This window comes from Ostrinia nubilalis, chromosome 8 (assembly GCF_963855985.1).
Source record: "Ostrinia nubilalis chromosome 8, ilOstNubi1.1, whole genome shotgun sequence".
NCBI lineage: Eukaryota > Metazoa > Arthropoda > Insecta > Lepidoptera > Crambidae > Ostrinia > Ostrinia nubilalis.
In genome coordinates, this window is record NC_087095.1 from 8,165,255 (window position 1) to 8,186,914 (window position 21,660).

General features: G+C 36.4%; 2 protein-coding genes across 2 annotated transcripts; both read right to left on the reverse strand.

Annotated features, from left to right (window-relative positions):
* Window positions 1–1,445: 1,445 nt before the first annotated feature.
* Window positions 1,446–6,916, reverse strand: LOC135074166 (cytochrome b5-related protein-like). Its single transcript, XM_063968471.1, has 5 exons — window positions 6,196–6,916; window positions 3,658–4,061; window positions 3,063–3,251; window positions 2,504–2,734; window positions 1,446–2,251 (listed from the first exon to the last, which is right to left on the reverse strand). The coding sequence occupies exons 1-5, from the start codon at window positions 6,448–6,450 to the stop codon at window positions 1,972–1,974; spliced, it is 1,359 nt and encodes a 452-aa protein (XP_063824541.1). The 5' UTR covers window positions 6,451–6,916; the 3' UTR covers window positions 1,446–1,971.
* Window positions 6,917–10,025: 3,109 nt separating this feature from the next.
* Window positions 10,026–12,605, reverse strand: LOC135074167 (cytochrome b5-related protein-like). Its single transcript, XM_063968472.1, has 5 exons — window positions 12,262–12,605; window positions 11,578–11,981; window positions 11,150–11,338; window positions 10,823–11,053; window positions 10,026–10,567 (listed from the first exon to the last, which is right to left on the reverse strand). The coding sequence occupies exons 1-5, from the start codon at window positions 12,514–12,516 to the stop codon at window positions 10,288–10,290; spliced, it is 1,359 nt and encodes a 452-aa protein (XP_063824542.1). The 5' UTR covers window positions 12,517–12,605; the 3' UTR covers window positions 10,026–10,287.
* Between the last annotated feature and the right edge of the window lie 9,055 nt (window positions 12,606–21,660).

Here is a 21,660-nt window from a genome sequence, read left to right on the forward strand (position 1 = left end):
AGTGATGCGCGGCTGCGCTGGGATGACGCAATACTCAAACCGTTGGCGAGTTTTTGGCGGTTAGTCTACCTACCCCTATATGCAACCATCCCCGGTCTCCCCTACTGTTTACTCAAAAAGTATCATTTTTTGCATAAAAGTGTATTGGTTTCATATTTTTTGAGAACATTATAGTATTACAAATAAACATACGTATAATTTGCGAGGAATCAATGTATATTTTTTATTTAAATATGGCTAAAACTTTTTTGACCCTTAATTTCATTGAAATTACACTAGAGCTCAATAATACCTATATAACTTGTAAATTTTAATTAAATCGACAAAAACTATACTCCTTCCTAAATATACTGAACATAATGAATAAAATAAAAATAAATGACACGTACATTACACGCATAAAAAAAATTTGACGTAGGGTAAACTTTAGGCACAATCAGGACATTTTTTTTTACCGCATACCAAGCATTTTCGGTATGCATAGGTAACACCTGTAAGAAAATTTCGTTTTCAATTTAGGTGGACTAAAATGTACGTCTTTTTTGCAGCTGGTGCAATGACATCAGGCTGATTTGGTATGTCAGAGCCTAGAATATATGTCACTGTTTGCTTTAACACCCGTTTCGCGGTATTTTTTTACAGACTACCATCTTTTACATAATATTATGTTCAAATATCAATATATCATTAGGAATTGTCTTTTCTTAGGTTGTGGTGGCCCAGGATCCATCATTTTTACGAAAAATGAATCGTCTAAAACAAAAACGCAATTTTCAGTATGGTACAAAAATGTCACGTAGTCTGCGACGTGCGGTCCCACAGACCGCTGTTGAATTTTAAATCGAATTATCTTATTAAAACTGCCCTCGTCGATGTATCCACTACCTGTAATGGCGTTTGGGCAACTAAACTCGAAGGTACTGAGACGCTCGGGACACGGGAGTAAGTAGAACATTGCAATCCAGAAATTTCAAAAACAGGAGCGGTCTGTGAGACCGCACGTCGTCGGTTAAAGGTTAACTAAAGATTAATAATTAATAAAGAAAATCTGATTATTACTAATAGTACGAATGTTGTGCGTTATTTCCCTTCAGCGTCCGCAATTCCCCCACTCTCCCCTACAGTCTATCTACTGATTGATGCTAGGTTCAAGCCGCTTGACCGACCCCGAGCCTGTGAGATAACGATATCTTATAGAAATGTAAATATTATATTATTGTTGTCAGTACTTACGCTTATCTTAGCTAAAACAAAATTAAAAGATAATGTTATAATTACTACAACTATTTTCCCACGGCTTCGCCCATGTTAATTTCATTCCGTCACAGAAAATCTAAGCGGGATAAAAAAATTAGATTCTTTCCTGGACTATCCTACTGTATAACATATCAAACACCCATCCAGTCTCACACATTTTACTTATTATGAATATTAATAGGATAAAATAAAGAAACAAATACATTATGAGCCGTTTATTTAGGATATTATCATGTGTGTAAAATCATATCTTACCAAAGGACAGTGACCTATTTTTCATACTAGCATTACCCCATATTACAACACTAGCTGTGCCCGTGACTTCCTACGCGTGAAAACCCGTTTTCGCAACATTTTTCATTTTTGCTCTGCACCTATTACTCGTAGCGTGATGGTATATAGCTTATAGCCTTCCTCAATAAATGGGCTATCTAACACTGAAATAATTTTTCAAATCGGACCGGCAATTCCTGAGATTAGCGCGTTCAAGTAAACAAACAAACAAACAAACTCTTCAGCTTTATAATATTAGTATAGATTTTAGTACTCATTTACAGAATAATGTTAACTAGTTACGAATGTAATAGTTTAAGGCAGTGTACTGTACTGTAAGTATACTTTTACTGAAATTATCTTATTCATTTTCTTATTCTATAAATCTATTATTATTTATAGTTTAAGAACCTCATTAAGTAGTGATAAAGAAATCAAATCTTATTCATTCAAAAGCGTGAAATCCTTCTTAACAGTCATTTTAAGCTGACCGATGAAAAGATCATAAGATGACGTCAGTCTAAAATTAGCTTTGAACTTCTCACAGTGTTCCAAGAACACAGGGTACAAGTATGGAAGAACGTCGTGGTCCAAAGTAGGGAACAGATGGTGAAGGGCATGGTCTCCAAAGAAGGTCATGACCTTGAAGATATTTCCATTGATGTCAGTGCGATCCATGACTGCTTCTAGCTCGTGCATTCCCCAATCTGGTGTCTCAGTCCTGGAAATAATAAAAGACATCTATAAGCATTGCCTCCCTAGGTAAAGTAAAAGTTGTGACAGTTGTAATAATCACTTCACAAAACGGAGAAGCGATGTTCAAATAAACGCTGTAGTAAAGTCCAATTGTCACGTTTGTTTAGCTACTCCGAAAACAATTATGTGAAACCGTTCCACATGAAAAGACTGAAAACTAACGCTTCTGCTTCTAAAATTAATATCTACTAACAAATAAGAAGTTAACAAAAACTACCTGACTTCATCACCGTCCTTGAATATCTTTGGATGATGGTGAGCAGCGTTAGATCCAATGTGACTGAAAATGAAGCTTCCAGTACAGTTGATCCATATCCAACCAACAAAAGCTTCATAGAAAGTGCAGCCACTAACTACCCACATCCAGACTGGTAAGAGTAAGCCGATGCTGTCGTGCCAGCGGTAGTGCTTCTTGAAGTAATCTTTCCGAATGAAGTTCAAAAGACACCTGCAATAAGAATTAAGAATCAGGTATTAAGCATATGTATATAACTTTCAATAGTTGACTGAGTTACCTAAAGAGTTTATTTTTTAGATACAATATTCCTTTGAAGGATGTAAAGGATATCAAAACGTGAAAAACTATTACATATTGAATATTGATATAATTATTGTCCAACAACTTTTACATTTGAAGCCTGAAAGTTTTTATAAGCTCATACAAATATTCAGATGACAAGGAAAACTCGAATTAATTATCTGTTTCTACAATTAAACATAAAAGACCGTGAATAGCTACAAACAATGAGATATTTTATAATTAAAATGCTACATACCTTTTTACAAAATTCAAGATAAAGGTGAACGGGAACAAGAGGCATTCAATGAAGAATGATAAATAAACGTAGAAAGGCTTGTCCCTCCTGGGGTTCCAGAATACAAATGGTTCAAATGAACTTATCTCCAAATCCATCAAGGTGTTAGTATAAAGATGGTGAGAAAGGGCGTGCGATACTCGAAAATCCCTAAAAAAGATATTAAAATAAATTCACTGTAGAATCTCTCTTTTAAACTGTACGTGCACATAACTCGTCGAGAAATAGATATTTTTCAACATGACTGACTGCCAATAGTGCAGTCTAAATATTTACAAATTTATTGAACTACAATATGTAATTCCACATCTTTGTGATATAAATGATAATGTCAATCAATCTGGAAAACTTTAGACAGCACGATCGGCAGTCAGTCTTATTGCCTTAGGCTGTTTTCACCGGACGACGGAGCGTCAAAAACGGATAATTATCCTTTGTTTGCTGTCAATTATCAAAAAAACTCCTCTCGGAAAGAAGTCTTTCTTTGTTTGAGATAGTCGAATCTTAAATCAGATATACGGTGGTACTACAAGGATTAAGTCAGATAACCTCTTACCTGTAGCACCATAATCCAAGGTTAAAAATGTACATCCTCCAGTTCGTCTTCTTGTGAATATAGCTGTGTGAAGCCACTACAGACCAAGCCAGAGTCAAAGATGACACAAGGTACGATGCCATAACAACCCAATATGTTTTTGACCATACTGACAACGCTGCAGTAACCAAACAGGCAAAGAAGAGTCCATCTATAATCATGTCACTGTTCTTTGGTAGATTCTTGGGAACTTTCTTTAATTCTTCTCTCGCTGCCCTTTTTAAGCTCTTGTAGAAACCATCTTCATGGAAAGTGAAAGGAGAATTTCTGGGAGTTGTGGCTGCCTTCACGTAATATTTTTCCAACATTTTTTCTACTACTGGGTTCAAGTGATGACACTCAAATGCTTCTGTGATATCCGTTCCCTATAATAAAAAATCATATCTTTATTACTTACAAGAATTTTAAAACCAGAAGAAGCGTTTTAAAGGATAATCTCACACTAAATACAGGGTGTCCCGTAATGTAACGTCAAGCCGGAACTGGGTGTTGAGGCAAGTTGTGCTGGTTATCAGAAAAATATAAAAAAAAATCTATGTGGCATATTTTAAAAATAATAGGCATTTTAAAAAAATCAAAAAATTCTACTCCAGGTGACGGTCCTTTTACTCGTGTTGCCACAAATCTTCACTTTTTCCAAATTTTTTTTTTGTTATGTAACCCTGAATAATGCTTCTCTAAATTGTTATCAAAATTACAAAACCAGCTGCTCCAACTTGGATGAAAAAAATACATTATTCCCAAAAAAAATATCAAAATAAAAATTTTGCCTAGTTTAAACTGACTGTACCGAAAAAAAAATGTACTACGCGAGTGTGGCAAGTGACGTCATAATTTGGCGCATTTAGTAAGGATTCCAAAATGGTATAACACTTTGTAAAATCTTGCTGTAACTGTCGACAATTTTTGTTTATTGGAAATAATCCCGTTTTTAATTTTATCTACCTTGGTTAAAAATATTATTCTAATGTGCCCAAAATTCAAGTTTCTGGCTTAAGTGAGGTGGAGAAGCCATTTTAAAAGGTATGAGCGGGACGGAGAGGGCCATCTTACCAAGCAGGGATGTTATGGATATCCGTAACCGTAACCGAAACTATCGGATATCCGAAATAAAAAAATATCCATAACCGTAACCGAAACTGATTCAAAAGTTACGGATAGTTTCGGATAAAGGCCAAACTGCAAAACTCTATGAAATCTGCAGTATACACGCCACAGCTGCAATGCCGCGCTGCCGATTTCATAGTTTTGCAGTTTGCGGTTGCAGTTTGCGGTCTGCGGCCCGTCTTGGAATTGTACCTTAAATCTTAATATTTGTTACCAACTTGTCTGGCATTCGCTGGCACCATCTAATATGCCAGCCTGTTTTACCTTTATCATACATAGGTGTCGTCTTAGTTGGTACATAAAGTAGCTATGTGGGTCACGCTCACGCAGCATCTTGCTATTTGTATTATACCTACATTTTTGAAATTATAATAATTCCGTAACCGAAATTATCCGAGACTTTCGGATAATCTGAAATGATTTCATATCCGTGACCGTAACCGAAACCGGTATAATATTATTCTAATATCCGTAACCGTATCCATAACCGAAACTTCATATCCTTATTATCCCTGTTACCAAGTACAAGTGCAGGCAGAGCAGGTAGTAAAGGCGCGCGCGCACGGGTGACTTTTGTCACAGTATGTCAACTACTAAATTACTGTCATGGTGACAAAAGTTTCTGTGACTGACTGTACGGTAGTCAGTCACAGAAACTTGAATTTTGGGCACATTAGAATAATAATTTTTAACCAAGGTAGATAAAGTTAAAAACGGGACTATTTCCAAAAAAACCAAAAATTGTCGACAATTACAGCAAAAATTTACCAAGTGTTATACCATTTTGGAATTCTTACTAAATGCGCCAAATTATGACGTCACTTGCCACACTCGCGTAGTACATTTTTTTTCAGTACAGTCAGTTTAAACTAGGCAAAATTTTTATTTTGAAAATTTTTTTTGGGAATAATGTATTTTTTTCATCCAAGCTGGAGCAGCTGGTTTTGTAATTTTGATAACAATTTAGAGAAGCATTATTCAGGGTTACATAACAAAAAAAAAATTTGGAAAAAGTGAAGATTTGTGGCAACACGAGCAAAAGGACCGTCACCTGGAGTAGAATTTTTTGATTTTTTTTAAATGCCTATTATTTTTAAAATATGCCACATAGATTTTTTTTTATATTTTTCTGATAACCAGCACAACTTGCCTCAACACCCAGTTCCGGCTTGACGTTACATTACGGGACACCCTGTATAAACGTTTTATATCTCAAAATGGTCACAGTGGTTGAACGACGAATGAATCTAGAATTAAATAATCTTATTGAAATACTCAAATCAATTAAACAATAAATTATTCAGACAAAAACAATCGTGCCCAGCAGACATTGTATTAATACTTTCCCTTTGAGATAGGTACGTGTAAAAAGGGGTTAAGTTAAAACTCTACCTTCGTAAGTTCCAACCATTCTGCACCACCAGGATGACTGTCAACGAAGGTTTCAAAGTCGTATATCGCGTTGTGTATCCTCCACATGCCATCAGCTCCATCATCCATGGCTTTTCCTGACAGCCACTGTACAGGATCCCGTAACCCGTCATCACGGAGAGAAGGATATTTCAGCTGCGGAAAACTGACGTGCGTTTTTTTCTCTGTTGCTCTTTGATGAGCTATTTCTAAGTACTCTGTTGTTTTTGGAGCCATTTTTATTTATTATTTATTCATTGACATTAATATAATAAGCAAAACGTCTTTCCCACTAAATATCCTTACAACAACTATGTGTTTGTGTCTATTTCAAGAGCTGATAAATGTTATTTAACCAAAACTGATAATGTAATAAGACACAGCTTGATTAATTACTAATTTATTATAAAGCTGAAGAGTTTGTTTACTTAAACGCGTTAATTTCGGGAACTACCTACTGGTCCGGTTTAAAAAATATATTTTTGTGTTGGATAGCCCATTTATCGAGGATGGGTTTAAGCTATAAGATCACCCTACAGCCAATAACGGAGCAGTAACGAAAAAGTCGCGGGTACAGCTAGTACGAGATATTTCATTCAACCTTTGACGTTAGATAAATGTTTTTCTTAGTTACGGCATCACGCGTGAACGGCTGGACCGATTTCTCTAATTCTTTTCTTGTTGTGTTTGTAATTGTCAGAAGAAGGTTCTTATTTTAAAAAAAAATTAGGAAATTTTGTAAACTGGCGGGAGGTGCCTGGCTGGATACGGGAGGCGCAGAACCGGTCGTTGTGAAAATTCTGGAGGCCTTTGTCCTGCAGTAGACGTCATTTGGCTGAAACAATTAAACTTAAGGGCTATATTAACTTTCATAAGACAGAACAACGTCGGGACAGCTAATAAACAATAAAAGTGTTGTTTAATTTTATTATTATTATTGGTGATTACAGATTATTTATTAATTATGAATAGAGTTCTATTCCATTCAGGTACCTAACTGTTGTGTGTATGTTAATAACCAGAGAAGATGAAACCAAATAAGTATCATTGAAGACTTGATTGCTAATTTAACATCACCCGAGAATCTGTTTCAATAGAAAATCTTAATCTAATACTGCTATTACAATCTACAAGACAGGCAGATTGAAGTTTAGACTGATAACTTAATTGATTACGAAACCTGTCATGGTTCATGGTGCAGACTGGCTTTTGTAGCTAAATGGGAATATTGAAATTCTCTGGTAGTGACCAGTGCTCCTAAACTTAATCTAAAGACTGACATAATGTTACCTGAGTGATTTTGCTTTGTCTATAGATAATATTACTTTGCTTTTACTATTAATATAATATAATGCTTTGTCTATAGACTCACTTATAGAATCAAAGCAAGTAGTGGCTTGCCACTGCCTGTATGGCGGCTATGTTATGTATGAGGTAAGCAACTTGATTTGAGGAAAAATAATAAAAATAGCATTGATTTTATGCCGGTAGTTTGCGTACTATATTATTACTTTAGGTCGTAGAAGATGTGCATCTATTTTTAGTATTCTTCTTCTTTTCGTGTCGACAACAAACCTAAACAGTGTCAGCCCAAAACTCCGCCACAAGAGTGGTGTTGTCAGTAGCACTCATCAAATCCTCCTGAGTGCAGTTGCTTGAGCACTCAGGGCACGACATCAGGTGCTTCATCGAGTGGGAGCTCATGTCCAGGTGGAGGACTCTCAGACATAAAGGGAACGCAGTAAGCCTTTCCGTAGAGCGACTCCTTTGCTCGGGCCCTTCCCGTGAGTAGCGGCAGAAGCCGTGAAACGAATTACTGCACCACGATGACAAACCGAATTTTTAGTATTAATAGTAATAATAGTGGTAGTATCATACATTCGTTGTTCGATACAATGGTACAATCATGCTAAACTCTGTGAACTTACTATACTTAAGCATATAGCTCGCATGCACGCTTGATTAGCATCAAAAGGATTCGCTACTCTGTCTATATTGCGCCACTGTATCTATGTCTTCTCCAAATAATGACATGGAGATGTTAATTACTTCGCTAAGGATTCGAGGAACCAGCAGATTAATTGCATACCTACTGCGTTGGCGGTGGGGGTCTTATGAATATTCCATGTAATATTGTTAGCAAACGGCAATAATGCACGCTTTTATGCAATAAATATACTGCATTTTAATACCCTTTTAGAGTGATATTGGTTTTTATTTATTTATTTATAGGTATACACAACAAGCCACAATCACAAAGAAAATTATTAAAAACTTTGTCAGTCTAAATTATATAACTTCTATATAGGCCAGTAGAATTAAACACAAAAATTGATTAAATCGGAAATAATTCCTACAAAAGATTTTTTTGCTTTAATGGCTTCATTGGTTGCCCATTAAGACTCTCCTAAGTTTTCGACTTCGACGGAGTTGTGCTTAAGTGGTGGGGGCCCCCGAAAGCGGCGTTTTTTCGGTTTTCCGGTTATACCGCCTAAAGGACTTACCCTATCGAAAAGTGGTCTTCATGACGGTTAAAGGGCACTTAATCCTGCATTGAATAAGACCAAATTCATATGTTTTGGACAAACCGTTCTCGCACTAAAGTTCGGCAAAGTAGAAAATATACGTATAATTAATGACCCTCTCCACGTCCAATGGCTTGTTACCCACATGCTTCCAAGCCTTGTAAAGGGTCGCCTTAACCAGTGTAACCCTAACAAGGCTCACGAGTTTGATTCGCTTATCCTTGTTCGTCCCAGCCGTTCCTTAACTGCGGTTGCTGCACCTCTTCCTGACACTCTCCTGAACGACTCTGTGTTACCTAATGTGGCTGCCTCTCTTCCTTGTACCCTCCTGTACGATTGCATTGCTTAGCTATATGCCTGGTCTAAGGTTCGACTCCACAAAATCAACTTTGTACGCGTGAAAATAGTTTAAATACTATTTTCCGTGCTTGCAACATTTTTCTTTACTGCTTCGCCTCTATTAGTCGTAGAGTGATTGTATATATCCTATAGCCATCCTCAATGTATGAGCTATTCAACACAAAAATAATGATTTCAATCAAACTAGTAATTCTTAAGATTAGCGCGTTCAAACAAACAAACAAAAAACTCTTCAGCGTTTTAATATGAACTTGTTGTTGTTGATTTTTGGCGTCGAACCTTAGACCAGGCATACGGCTAGGCAACGTAGTCATGCAGGAGGATACAAGGAAGAGGGGCAGCCACAGTAGGTAACACAGAGTCGTTCAGGTGAGTGCCAGGAAGAGATGCAGCAACCGCAGTTAAGGAACGGCTGGGACAAACAAGGATAGGCGCATCAAGCTCGTAAGCCTTGATAGGGTTACACTAGTTGAGGTGGCCCTTTTCAAGACTTGGAAGCCTGTGGGTAACAAACCATTGGACGTGGAGAGGGTCATTAATTATACGTATATTTTCTACTTTGCCGAACTTTAGCGCGAGAACGGTTTGTCCAAAACATATGAATTTGGTCTTATTCAATGCAGGATTAAGTGCCCTTCAACCGTCATGAAGACCACTTTTTGATAGGGTAAGTCCTTTACGCGGTATAACCGGAAAACCGAAAAAATGCCTCTTTCGGGGGCCCCCACCACTTAAGCACAACTCCGTCGAAGTCGAAAACTTAGGAGAGTCTTAATGGGCAACCAATGAAGCCATTAAAACAATAAAATCTTTTGTAGGAATTATTTCCGATTTAAAAGCTAATTCTACTGGACTAATACCCCATAAAAATATTAGACTATGAGCATTCGGTGGGATGAAATGTGCATTATAATAAAACAACTGATACTCATTTAAAAATCGATTCAGGATTTTTGTTCATACGGTTCTCCTTTTATTTACTAATTGGTTTTGTGGATTAGGCGATTAAACATAACCATCCATGCTTACAAAATATTTAACCTTATAATATTAGTAGGATATAATAAAATAAAATTTATAGAGTTATAGATACCCTATGACGTGTGCAAAAGCATTTATTTCTTAATTATAACAGTAACCTTAGATTCTTAATTTAAATAATGTTTAGTGATAAAGCATCAATCAAATTTTATTCGTTTAAAAGTGACACATCCTTCTTAACAGCCATTTTAAGCTGACCGATAAAAAGGTCATAAGATGACGTCAGTCTAAAATTAGCTTTGAACTTTTCGCAGTGTTCCAAGAACACAGGGTACAAGTATGGCAGGACGTCGTGGTCCAAAGTAGGGAACAGATGGTGAAGAGCATGGTCTCCGAAAAAGGTCATGACTTTGAAGATGTTTCCATTGATGTCAGTGCGATCCATTACTGCTTCCAACTCGTGCATTCCCCAGTCTGGTGTCTCCGTCCTGGAAATTAAAATACATCTATAAGCATTACCTCCCTAATTAAATTATTTGTGACAGTTGTAATAATCACTTCACAAAACGGAGAAGCGATGTTCAAATAAACGCTGTAGCAAAGACCAAGTCTCGTTTGTTTAGCTACTCCGGAGACAAAATGTGAAGTCGCGCAACATGAAAATACTGAAAATTAAAAAGCTTCTGCTTCTAAAATACCTACTATGTTCACTGATACAAATAAGAATTTAACAAAAACTCTACCTGACTTCATCACCGTCCTTGAATATCTTTGGATGGTGGTGAGCAGCGTTGGATCCAATGAGGAAGAAGATGAAGCTGCCAGTGCAGTTGATCCACAACCAACCCACAATGGCTTCATAGAAAGTGCAGCCACTGATGACCCACATCCAGATTGGTAAGAGCAAGCCGATACCATCGTGCCAGCGGTAGTGCTTCTTGAAGAAGTCTTTCTGAATGAAGTTTAAAAGGAACCTGCAATAAGAAGTTAAGGTCATCACAGTTAAAAACAAAAAGACCGTGAATAACTCTACAGACAATGAGATGTTTAATAATTATAATGCTACATACCTTTTTACAAAGTTCATCATAAACATGAACGGAAACAAGAGGCATTCAATGAAGAATGATAAATAAGCATAGAAAGGCTTGTCCCTCCTGGGGTTCCAGAATACAAATGGCTCAAATGCACTTATCTCCAAATCCATCAGCGTGTTGGGATAAAGGTGATGGGAAAGAGCGTGCGATACTCGGAAGTCCCTGAAAAGTGTGTTAAAATAAAAACTCTGTAGGTATTTTTGATCTCTTCTCTTATTGTATGTCTTCGACAAATAGATATTTTTGAGATGAATAAATATGATTGCAAATTGTGTGAACTAAACTATTTATTATTAGAAAAGGTTGATTAAGCCTGTGGATGTGGAATCAATCTCAGGTTCTTTCAGTTGAGATAGTCGAACTCTACATAGCAGTACTAGAATTATGTCAGATAATCTTACCTGTAGGACCATAATCCAAGGTTAAAAATGTACATCCTCCAGTTCGTCTTCTTATGAATGTAGCTATGTGAAGCCACTACAGACCAAGCCAAAGTTAAAGATGCCACAAAGTACGATGCCATAACAACCCAGTATGTTTTTGACCAAACTGACAACGCTGCAGTAACCAAACAAGTAAAGAAGAGTCCATCTATAATCATGTCACTGTATTTTGGTAGATTCTTGGGAACTTTCTTTAATTCTTCTCTCGCTGCCCTTTTTAAGCTCTTGTAGAAACCATCTTCATGGAAAGTGAAAGGAGAATTTCTGGGAGTTGTGGCTTCCTTCACGTAATATTTTTCCAGCATTTTTTCTACTACTGGGTTCAAGTGATGACACTCAAATGCTTCTGTAATATCCGTTCCCTATTTTAAAAAGAATTTCGATAAATAAGAAAACATAAAACCATTTATTACACTGCTATATTATAGACGCATTTCAAAGGATAATCTCACTTTAGTATGAGCGTTTTATGCTTCGAAGCGGTCACCAGTGGCTGAACGACGAATGAATTTAGATTTAATAAACTTAATAAAATGTTCAAAATCATTTTTTTATGATGACAAAAACAGTCGTGAAAAGCAGAAATAGCATAAAAATTTTCCCTCGTGAAACGCGTTTAAATAAAAAGGGTTAAAACTCTACCTTCGTAAGTTCCAACCATTCTGCACCACCAGGATGACTGTCAATAAAGGTTTCAAAGTCGTATATCGCGTTGTGTATCCTCCACATGCCATCAGCTCCATCATCCATGGCTTTTCCTGACAGCCACTGTATGGGGTCCCGTAACCCGTCATCACGGAGAGAAGGATATTTCAGTTGCGGAAAACTGACGTGTGTTTTTTTTTCTGCTGCTCTCTGATGAGCTATTTCTAAGTACTCTGTAGTTTTTGGAGCCATTTTTATTTACTCCTGGACATCAATAATAAGCAAAACGTCTTCCCCACTAAATGTCCTTACAACAACTATTTGCGTCTATTGGAAGTGCCAATGTATTTTATTTGACAGAAACTGATAATGTAATAAATACAACTTGATTAAAATGTGATATTCCATTCAACCTTTGACGTTTGATAAACTGGCTCCTAAAAATATAAACAATAAAAGTGTTCCTTAGTTTTATAGTTATCTTTGCAGATTGGAGATTAAGTTGTTTGTTTAAAGTCAAAGTTAGTGAATTATGTAATGGCTGTCTTTCACTTTTCACAAAGTATGTACTATGTCTTCTAAATCAGTCGTTTTCAAGTGATGTTTCGTCATGTAGGTTTTTTCTGTTCCTGTGGGGTAATTCAAATGCATTTGTCGAGAGTAGAAATCGTCTGTCAAATAATTTTCTAGTAATCAATTTTGAACTGATTGTCAAGGTAATACAGTTGAAAATTGAATATCAAAGCCAAGACGACGCCTAATGTCATTCAGCCGATGGTAGATGCCAAATTTCCAATATCGCGTACGAAGACGGAGAACTTTGTCAATATAGTGGTACATAAGGGTCATAATTAGTGGATGCCGACGATTTTCGCGCTGTCATCTCAACGACTGCCCACCCTTGTCGTTAGAGCAGTCGACTGGATAGAAAGCATGGAAATAACATGGTGATTGATAAACTAGGTGCAAATAAACATATTTTATAAACACAGAATGCTTTTTGCTTAAATTTGAACATAAATTTACCGTAATATAACTTATTACACTTATGTCTGGATTTGTAAGCAGAAATATGGATAGGTACCTACTGGATGGAGTGGATGACATAGTGGATGGAGTGTTTTGTAAAACTGCAAAAAAACTTTTAATTCTAGAAATATTTAACGACTAGCTGCTACTAACTGTAACTTACACAAACTTCTGCCGTTCACCGCTAGGGGCGCTGTGCAATCTGCCACACATTTTGTACGCACTTGGTAAGGTTAAACTTATGGTAGAGCTACAGAACTTTCATATAATAAATTATCATGCGCAAAAATTAGTCTGTTTGGGCCCGCCATACACGGACAGTTCGAGCAATTAGCCAGTGGTCAACATAAAGGCACGGACCGCTTTTGCAGCCAGTCAACAGCTTGAATCTACCATTGATAACTGCTGGAGTACCTAGTTGGTAGTGAAACTGCTCAACAGGTCACAATTTCATTTTCATTCAAATCAGTAGCAACATTGATTTTGAGGAAGAGGAACCACTGCTATTTTGTAATATTTGCTCGAGCAGTCAGTATAAAATATACCTGGCAACTGAAATTTCACCGTGCCGAAGTAGTCACAACTGCTCGAGCAGTACCGTGTATGTGTGTATGTAGAAAACAGTTGTCAGTATGCAGTTGCAGCTAGAAGCTGTCGTAATTGTGTAAGAGTGCCTAAAATGATTTGTGTCTTAGTTTTACTGCTATAAATTTATACTACGCATACCAATATTATAAATGCAAAAGGAACTCTGTCTGTCTTGCTTTCAACCGATTTTGATGAAAGGATAGTGCCAGGGTCTGGACCAAGTGTTGCCCCGAATCAACCCATAGTGCATTTTGTTCCTCAGGCTTATACTAATGTGTAAACCGAAGCGCACTGAAATCTATCCCTGGAGTTAAGAGAAAAAAAGAGTTTTGTTTGGAATTATTTACATACAAAATATCATCTACTACGTATAAGATTTCGCGATTATGGCATTAAATAACACTCGCTATGTTGAACTTAACCATACTGCATCCGTACACGTTACTTTAGTGCGATTTAGACATTCTTTATAAACGATCTAGCGCTGTTTTAATTGTTTAGTAAGTTGACATAAATTAATTATTTCCAAAATGAAGCAAGAAGTTTTAGTTCTCTATCCTTGCAAAAAATCTATTTATTGGTGTATTACAATCGATTATTGAAGTTATTGTAAGCTAAAACTTCTTGCCCCATATTGGAAATAATTAATTTCTGTCAAGTAACCAAACTACTGCAACAGCGCTTGATCGGTTATAAAGAATGTCCAAGTCGTACTAAAGTAAGGTGTACGGATGCAGTATGGTTAAGTTCAGCATAGAGAGTGTTATTTAATGCCACAATCGCGAAATCTTATGCGTAGTACGTTTACATCGATCTTCTTTCTCGATCGATGATATTTTGTATGTAAATAATTCAAAACAAAACTCTTTTTTTCTCTTAACTCCAGGGATAGATTTCAGTGCGCTTCGGTTTACAAATTAGTATTGGCCTGAGGAAAAAAATGCACTATGGTTTCATTCTGGGCAGCACTTGGTCCAACTTCCATACATGGATTGGCACTGTCCTTTGGCATAGAGATAGTTTAACTCCCGGGAAACGACATAGATAGTTTTTATCCCGGTTTTTGAAACAGGGACGCGCGCGGTAATGTATTTCGGTGACAGACAAAATTCCACGCGGGCGAAGCCGCGGGCGGAAAGCTACTATAAGTATTATAACCCTTTGTTTGATGTGCTTGTAGCTTAATGATTTTTAATGCTTAGAAAGGCACGATAAATGTTGGTCTGGGCTAATATCTCTTTTCGTCATTTTCAAAGGCTTTACAACAGTTTTTAACTGTATTATCACATTGTAACACCTATATTACTATTATGGAAGCAATAAACGTATTGAGTATTGAGTATTTGATAAAATCTAACATTGATTGACCCCTTCCCTCGCACACCCACATCTCCTAGATTAAATTATTGTCATTATTTACTGTGTTCATTTGATTTGGTGCATAATCTGAAAACCATTTAAAGATTTAACCATTTACAATGAAAATAATTAGCTCGAATTCGTACAGTTTTTTTTATTTGTCATTTTTGACAATTAGTGTAATGTTTTAAATAAGACCGAAAATGATACGATTTTCTTTATGGTTTTTGTATTAGTTTGTTTTTAAAATTCACTTTATAGTAAATTAAAGATAAATCCAGATTTAATCACAGTGTTATTTATTAAATATACCTATATATAAAAATGTCTTCATTAAATTAAATATATTAAGTAATTTTAACAGAGGGACTTTTTAACTAAATTATTTTTTTATAGCTCTAATGTAAACTTTCATCAATCATTCCTCCCTCCAATCCAATGACATATAAAAACATCTTAAAGATGACCTAAACTCTATGCCTAAACTGAACTGTCCCACCAAACTCATTGATAAGGGGGCGCTACCGTCGTTCAACTATATAGTTTCCAACATGGCAAAAATCGGAACCAGCGATCCGGTATTGACGGTGGCGCCCCGCTGCCAATGTCAAGGTTATATTTCTATCATATTTTTTTTTACCACCAAAACTGTCAGATGCTATTTTTCAAATAGCCCTATCCTACTATTTGATACAAAATCTAACGAAATGAATACTTTACATTTCTTGTGGGCTGCCCACAGGGAAGAATTGCGGAGAAGGCGGAAAATGCGAGAATTAGCCAGAATATATGAAGAAAATTTTGAAGACATGCCAGAGCTTCTGTTCAGGCAACGTTACAGGCTTAACAAAGGCCAATTTTTTCTAATTTCAAGTGTCGCGTCTTGGAAGCATATTTAAAGGTTCTTTGAACCTACTTTGTATTCTCCCCAAAACTTTAACAACATCAAATCCAACCCAACGGAAAAGAGAAAATGAGGGTTAAGTTGACTGCCCAGATATTTAGTCACTCCGTGGCAATGGCAATGGGCTTTTATTCAAAAACATCTACTAGTAAGTAAACCAAAAACACTTTTGACTATCTATTAATACTGTTAGAGTTAGTGTAAAGTTCGTTCATTGTCCTATCACTAGATGGCACCACATGCTATGTTTGTGTTTAAGTTTACATAGTTTTACCAATAGATGACACTTGTATTTTATGTGCAAAATATTAGCCCGCGGTGTCCAGATTTTTTGCCCGGCCTTTAAATATAACCGGGACGCAATAAAGCATTGAATTCAGTTGACCTCAAGACAGTGTTTCATTCACTAGTAGTTAGTAGTACCCAGTCAGTGGTAGGTAGGAGTGAGTGATAGCGCCTAGGCAGTGCGCAGGGTGAGGGAATTCCACCCTCCTCTATGGGAGGGTTAAACATGGTCCTTCGAGCCGGATGCTGTGAGGAGGTACTAGCATCCTAAGGAGTGGATTCCTCCTCCACGCGAGCAGAGTGGACTGCTGCTGTGGGGCACCTCAGAGGTCCAGAGGAGGGCCTCAGACGGCGCTGGGCTTAGCCGGCGTGTACGTCAGGAACCGGTGCCATTTGAGGACAGAGGAGGGTCCAAGGGCAGCTCTCAGAGGCTGCAGGAGGTGAAGGTCTACTTCACCTAAGAGGTCCTGAGGAGGATCTCGACGGCGCTTGGCTTGATCGGCGCACGTCAGGTTGAGGACGGAGTGACGTCCGCGGAGCAGCCCTCCTACCAGAGGTGGCAGGAGGATCGGCAGACGCGAAGCTTCAAACTTTGGCAAGTTTCGTAAGAGTTCGGAAATGTCACTGTGAGTAACTTCTTTTTTGGATTGACTGTCAGTGTGTCACAAGTGTCAGTGCGGGTTTGAAATTAGTGACAGTCGATTTACTTTTAGAAGACTTTTAAATTTTTTGATTTTTCGGTGACAGGTTTTGTATTTTGTTTATTCTGTTTGTCAAATTCATAAAATGGCGAAACGTAAAGAAAGTAAAATTGAAATGGAAAATATTATGAGATTTCAGTATGATATTTTTAAACGTTTGAACAAACTTAAAGTTAATTTCAACAAACTTTTGGAAAGTCAAATAACTAAACAGTATGTAGAAGGTAAATTGGAACTGTTGGAACAGCTGTGGGTAGAGTTTTCTTCAGGACACAAAGAGTTGATGCGTAGTGCATGTCCTGAGGAACTAGCTGATTCCTTGTATGTTAAAGAGGACTTATGTGATCAAGTAGAGGAATTGTATTCTTGGTTCAAATGTGATCTCAAAACCTGTTTGTTGAAGTTGACTTCCAACATCGATACAGATAGTACTCTGCAAGTTGTTCAGGGGAAAAGTAGTCAACTTGAATTGCCCAAAATTATTATTCCATCATTTTCGGGGAAATATTCGGAATGGCCCACATTTTGCGATTTATATAGTTCTTTGGTGCATTTCAATGAGCATTTGACAAAGGTACAGAAGTTCCATTATCTAAAGAGCTACCTTACAGGAGAAGCAGAACAACTTGTGAAGCACATATCTATAGCGGAATGTAATTATGATAGGTGTTGGCAATTATTAGAGGAGCGTTTTAATAATAAGAAATTCATTTGCCAGCAAACATTAAATCGGTTCTTTAGCCAGAAAAATATTGTAAAGGAGTCAGCACATGCGCTGAAGGAATTAATTGACACAACTAATGATTGTTTGGCTAATTTGATGAATATTGGTGTAAATGTAGATAGTTGGGATGTAGTTCTTGTTCATGTTTTGACATCGAAGTTGGATACTGAATCTAGACGTCAGTGGGAGTTCATGATTTCGGAAACTCATACATCGGATGAACTGCCTACTTATGATCATTTTAAAGACTTTCTAACTAATCGTTACAGGGCATTGGAGTTTTTAGATTCAAAATCCACTTCGGAAAATGTAAATAATGTACATAATAGAACTACTAAGTCTATGCACATTGTAAAAAATGTGCAATGTCCGTTTTGTACGGAAGGAGGGCATAAACTTAGGTATTGCAAAGAATTTGCAAGGGAGGCGGTGGAGTCTCGTCGGGAATTTGTTTTAAATAACAATGTATGTTTTAATTGTTTAGGACTCAATCATTCTGCCAAATTCTGTAAATATGTAACTAAATGCCGAATCTGCAAACGCAGACATCATTATCTTTTGCACCCTCGAGGTAATGTCCATAGAGGTGTAGGAAATAAAAGTTCTGGGTCTTGTTTGTCGACAGGAAATAATAATCAAGTTTTACTGCCGACTGCGGTAGTCAAAGCTATGTCGACCAAGAAGGAGAGTATAGAGATTAGAGCATTACTTGATCAGGCCTCGGAGTCGTCTTTCGTAACTGAAGAAACAGTACGAAGACTTGGGTTGAAAAAGACTCAAATTAAAGAGCGCTTGTCAGGAGTAGGTGGGGATAGTTTAGTATCCGAGGCTGTTGTTGACTTGAATATTAGTTCAAAGATTCATCCAGGGGAGAATTTAGGGGTGAGAGCTTATGTTTTAAAGTCAATAACTTCTCTATTACCATCCCATAAAATAAAATCTGTGCAAGGGGCTGAAAGTATGAATTTGCCGTTGGCAGATCCTGGCTATCACACGCCAAATCGTATCGATTTGTTATTGGGAGTAGATGTGTTTAGTCAAGTCTTGCTAGAGGGAGTTAGGAAAGGTCCAAGCGGTACCCCTGTTGCACAAGAGACATTGTTTGGGTGGATTTTATCGGGAAATTGTACAAAGTCAACAAACAGAAATTTTAGGGCTAAGGTTAGATATAAGGATAGTAGTAAGGTAAGAAGGCAGACTGATTGAAGTAATATAAAATGTTTAAAATGTCAGGGTTATCTTTCAAAATTATTATGCCTTCTTTCTTGAGTTTTAAGTGTTCATAATTTGCGATTGTCATGGTGGGCGATGTAGTGAAGGACGAAGCTTAGCTCGTCCTTGGTGGGCGATTATGTTAGAGTTAGTGTAAAGTTCGTTCATTGTCCTATCACTAGATGGCACCACATGCTATGTTTGTGTTTAAGTTTACATAGTTTTACCAATAGATGACACTTGTATTTTATGTGCAAAATATTAGCCCGCGGTGTCCAGATTTTTTGCCCGGCCTTTAAATATAACCGGGACGCAATAAAGCATTGAATTCAGTTGACCTCAAGACAGTGTTTCATTCACTAGTAGTTAGTAGTACCCAGTCAGTGGTAGGTAGGAGTGAGTGATAGCGCCTAGGCAGTGCGCAGGGTGAGGGAATTCCACCCTCCTCTATGGGAGGGTTAAACAAATACTATGACAAAATTTAACCATAATACTAACAAATGTTTTGATATCATAAACTAATATAATTTGGCATGATGAGTTTGGAATGTTTTTGCATTATTACTTTGTCATAATCCTACTAATATTATAAATGCGAAAGTCTGGATGTCAACATGTTTGTTACTCTTTCACTCAAAAACTACTGAACGGATTTTAATGAAACCTTACAGTATTATTTTTTATAACACAGAATAACCTTATAGGCTATAGGGGTAAAACAGGGTCCACGCATACAAAGTCGCGGGCGGCCGCTAGTGCCCAATATCGATGGCTCCTACGTATACTGGCGTAAGTGAAAAAAGTAAATTTTACAGGAGAGCCATTTTAGTGGCCAGGACCATATTTTTGGGTCATATCTTCTGACCTACTAAAACGAATTTAATGAAATTTCACATTAATAGCCTTAACATGTAATGCTTTTGCTACTGCTGTTATCAATTTTTATATTTTTCTTATATATTTTGAGATTTTACGCATTGCCCTTTTACGTCGTCACATTTCTATAATTTCATGTATATTGTTCAACGTAAAGAGACTTAAATGACAACGTAAATATAATATTTTAAGCGATTACTCTCTTTATTTATGCATGTAATTATTTTAATTGTTATCATGTGCTATATCAATAATAAATCAGTTAGAAAAAGTTGTTTAATGTATCGTTATTACGTTTTAACGCAAAAACGCCCATATACTGTGCTCGAGATTTAGTTAGGTCTTTTAACATAATGTGTCATATTTTTAAAAATTATAAATAACTTGAAAAATCGAACTGCCTAAGGCGGGAATTGAACCCACGATGCCTTAGGCAGTTCGATTTTTTCAAGTTATTTATAATTTTCAAATTAGTTTGAGAAGCGACTCTTAACGCTAAAAATTAAATAACTATATAATGTGTCATAATTTATAAATAAAACAATTTGCTAAATATCGATACCTCTGGGCTCAAAGGTCGTAAAGGACAAAGTACGACTTTTCAGGAGAAGCAAAAAACGATTTTTTATTTTTTTATTCGACAATAACTTTTTTGTTTTTTGAGCTATTAAAATATGACCTAAGAAGAAAGTGCTTAGAATTCACAGCATTTTCCGAGGAAGTATTGAAAAACTGGACTAGGGCAGTATTTACCGAGATAGATTTCCTTTACGCCCTCAAAATTACAATAAAAAGACCTTTACGCCCCGCAAATATTCGTCCTAGGGAAGTTACTCAGGGCGTAAGTCTATTTTTATTTTACAAAACTATAAAACCAAGGTAATAAAGGACAATTTACATAATTTTATAGGTTTTCATAGGTCGTAAAGGAACACCCAGGTAAGGTATTATGCAAGGGCAAATTGATAATTTAGCTTAAATATTTAATGTTTTATGGTATTTGATATGTAATATACCATTTCTTCACATATTTTTAATGAATTACTTCAAAATTTCTTGCACACAATTTATGAAACTATTATTTAAGCAAGCAAAAGTTTTGATATCTTCGAACTAGAAGATACCATTTCCGATATAAGAGCGATAGAGAAAATAAATATTATGACGTTTTTAAATAAAACTTCATAATAATGTCTACTTTACACGAAAAGCCGAAACCAATTTAATTTTATTTAATCATTATTATTGTTTCGAAAATCTACAAATGGCGGACTTAATTCCTTAGGGCAGTCTGTCAATTAGTTGACCTTATGATACTGCAGATAGGATAGAATTATTAAGGACAAACGAAAACCAAACTATAATTATTCTAAATAGATTAAACATTGTTATTCATAATAGCTTGAAATTATGTCATTGTACTTGGTACAAAAGTAGAAAGGTTAGGTTAGTAAGATTACAAGTAGCAAGTTTTTCATTCCAGTAAAGTACATCCACTTAATTTGCTCTTACATAATACAGTTTTTAAAAGCCAATTATTTTTAATATAAAAATATAACTTCGAAAAAAAGTGCATTCACGCTTTTTAGTAAGTCTCAACTGACACTATACATATTTTCCCATGTTAAGCGTAAATATTTTTCCTACTAGTTATACTTTATTAGCTGATCCAAATAACTTTAGAAACTATACTTATTTATTATAATTGTTACAGTCAA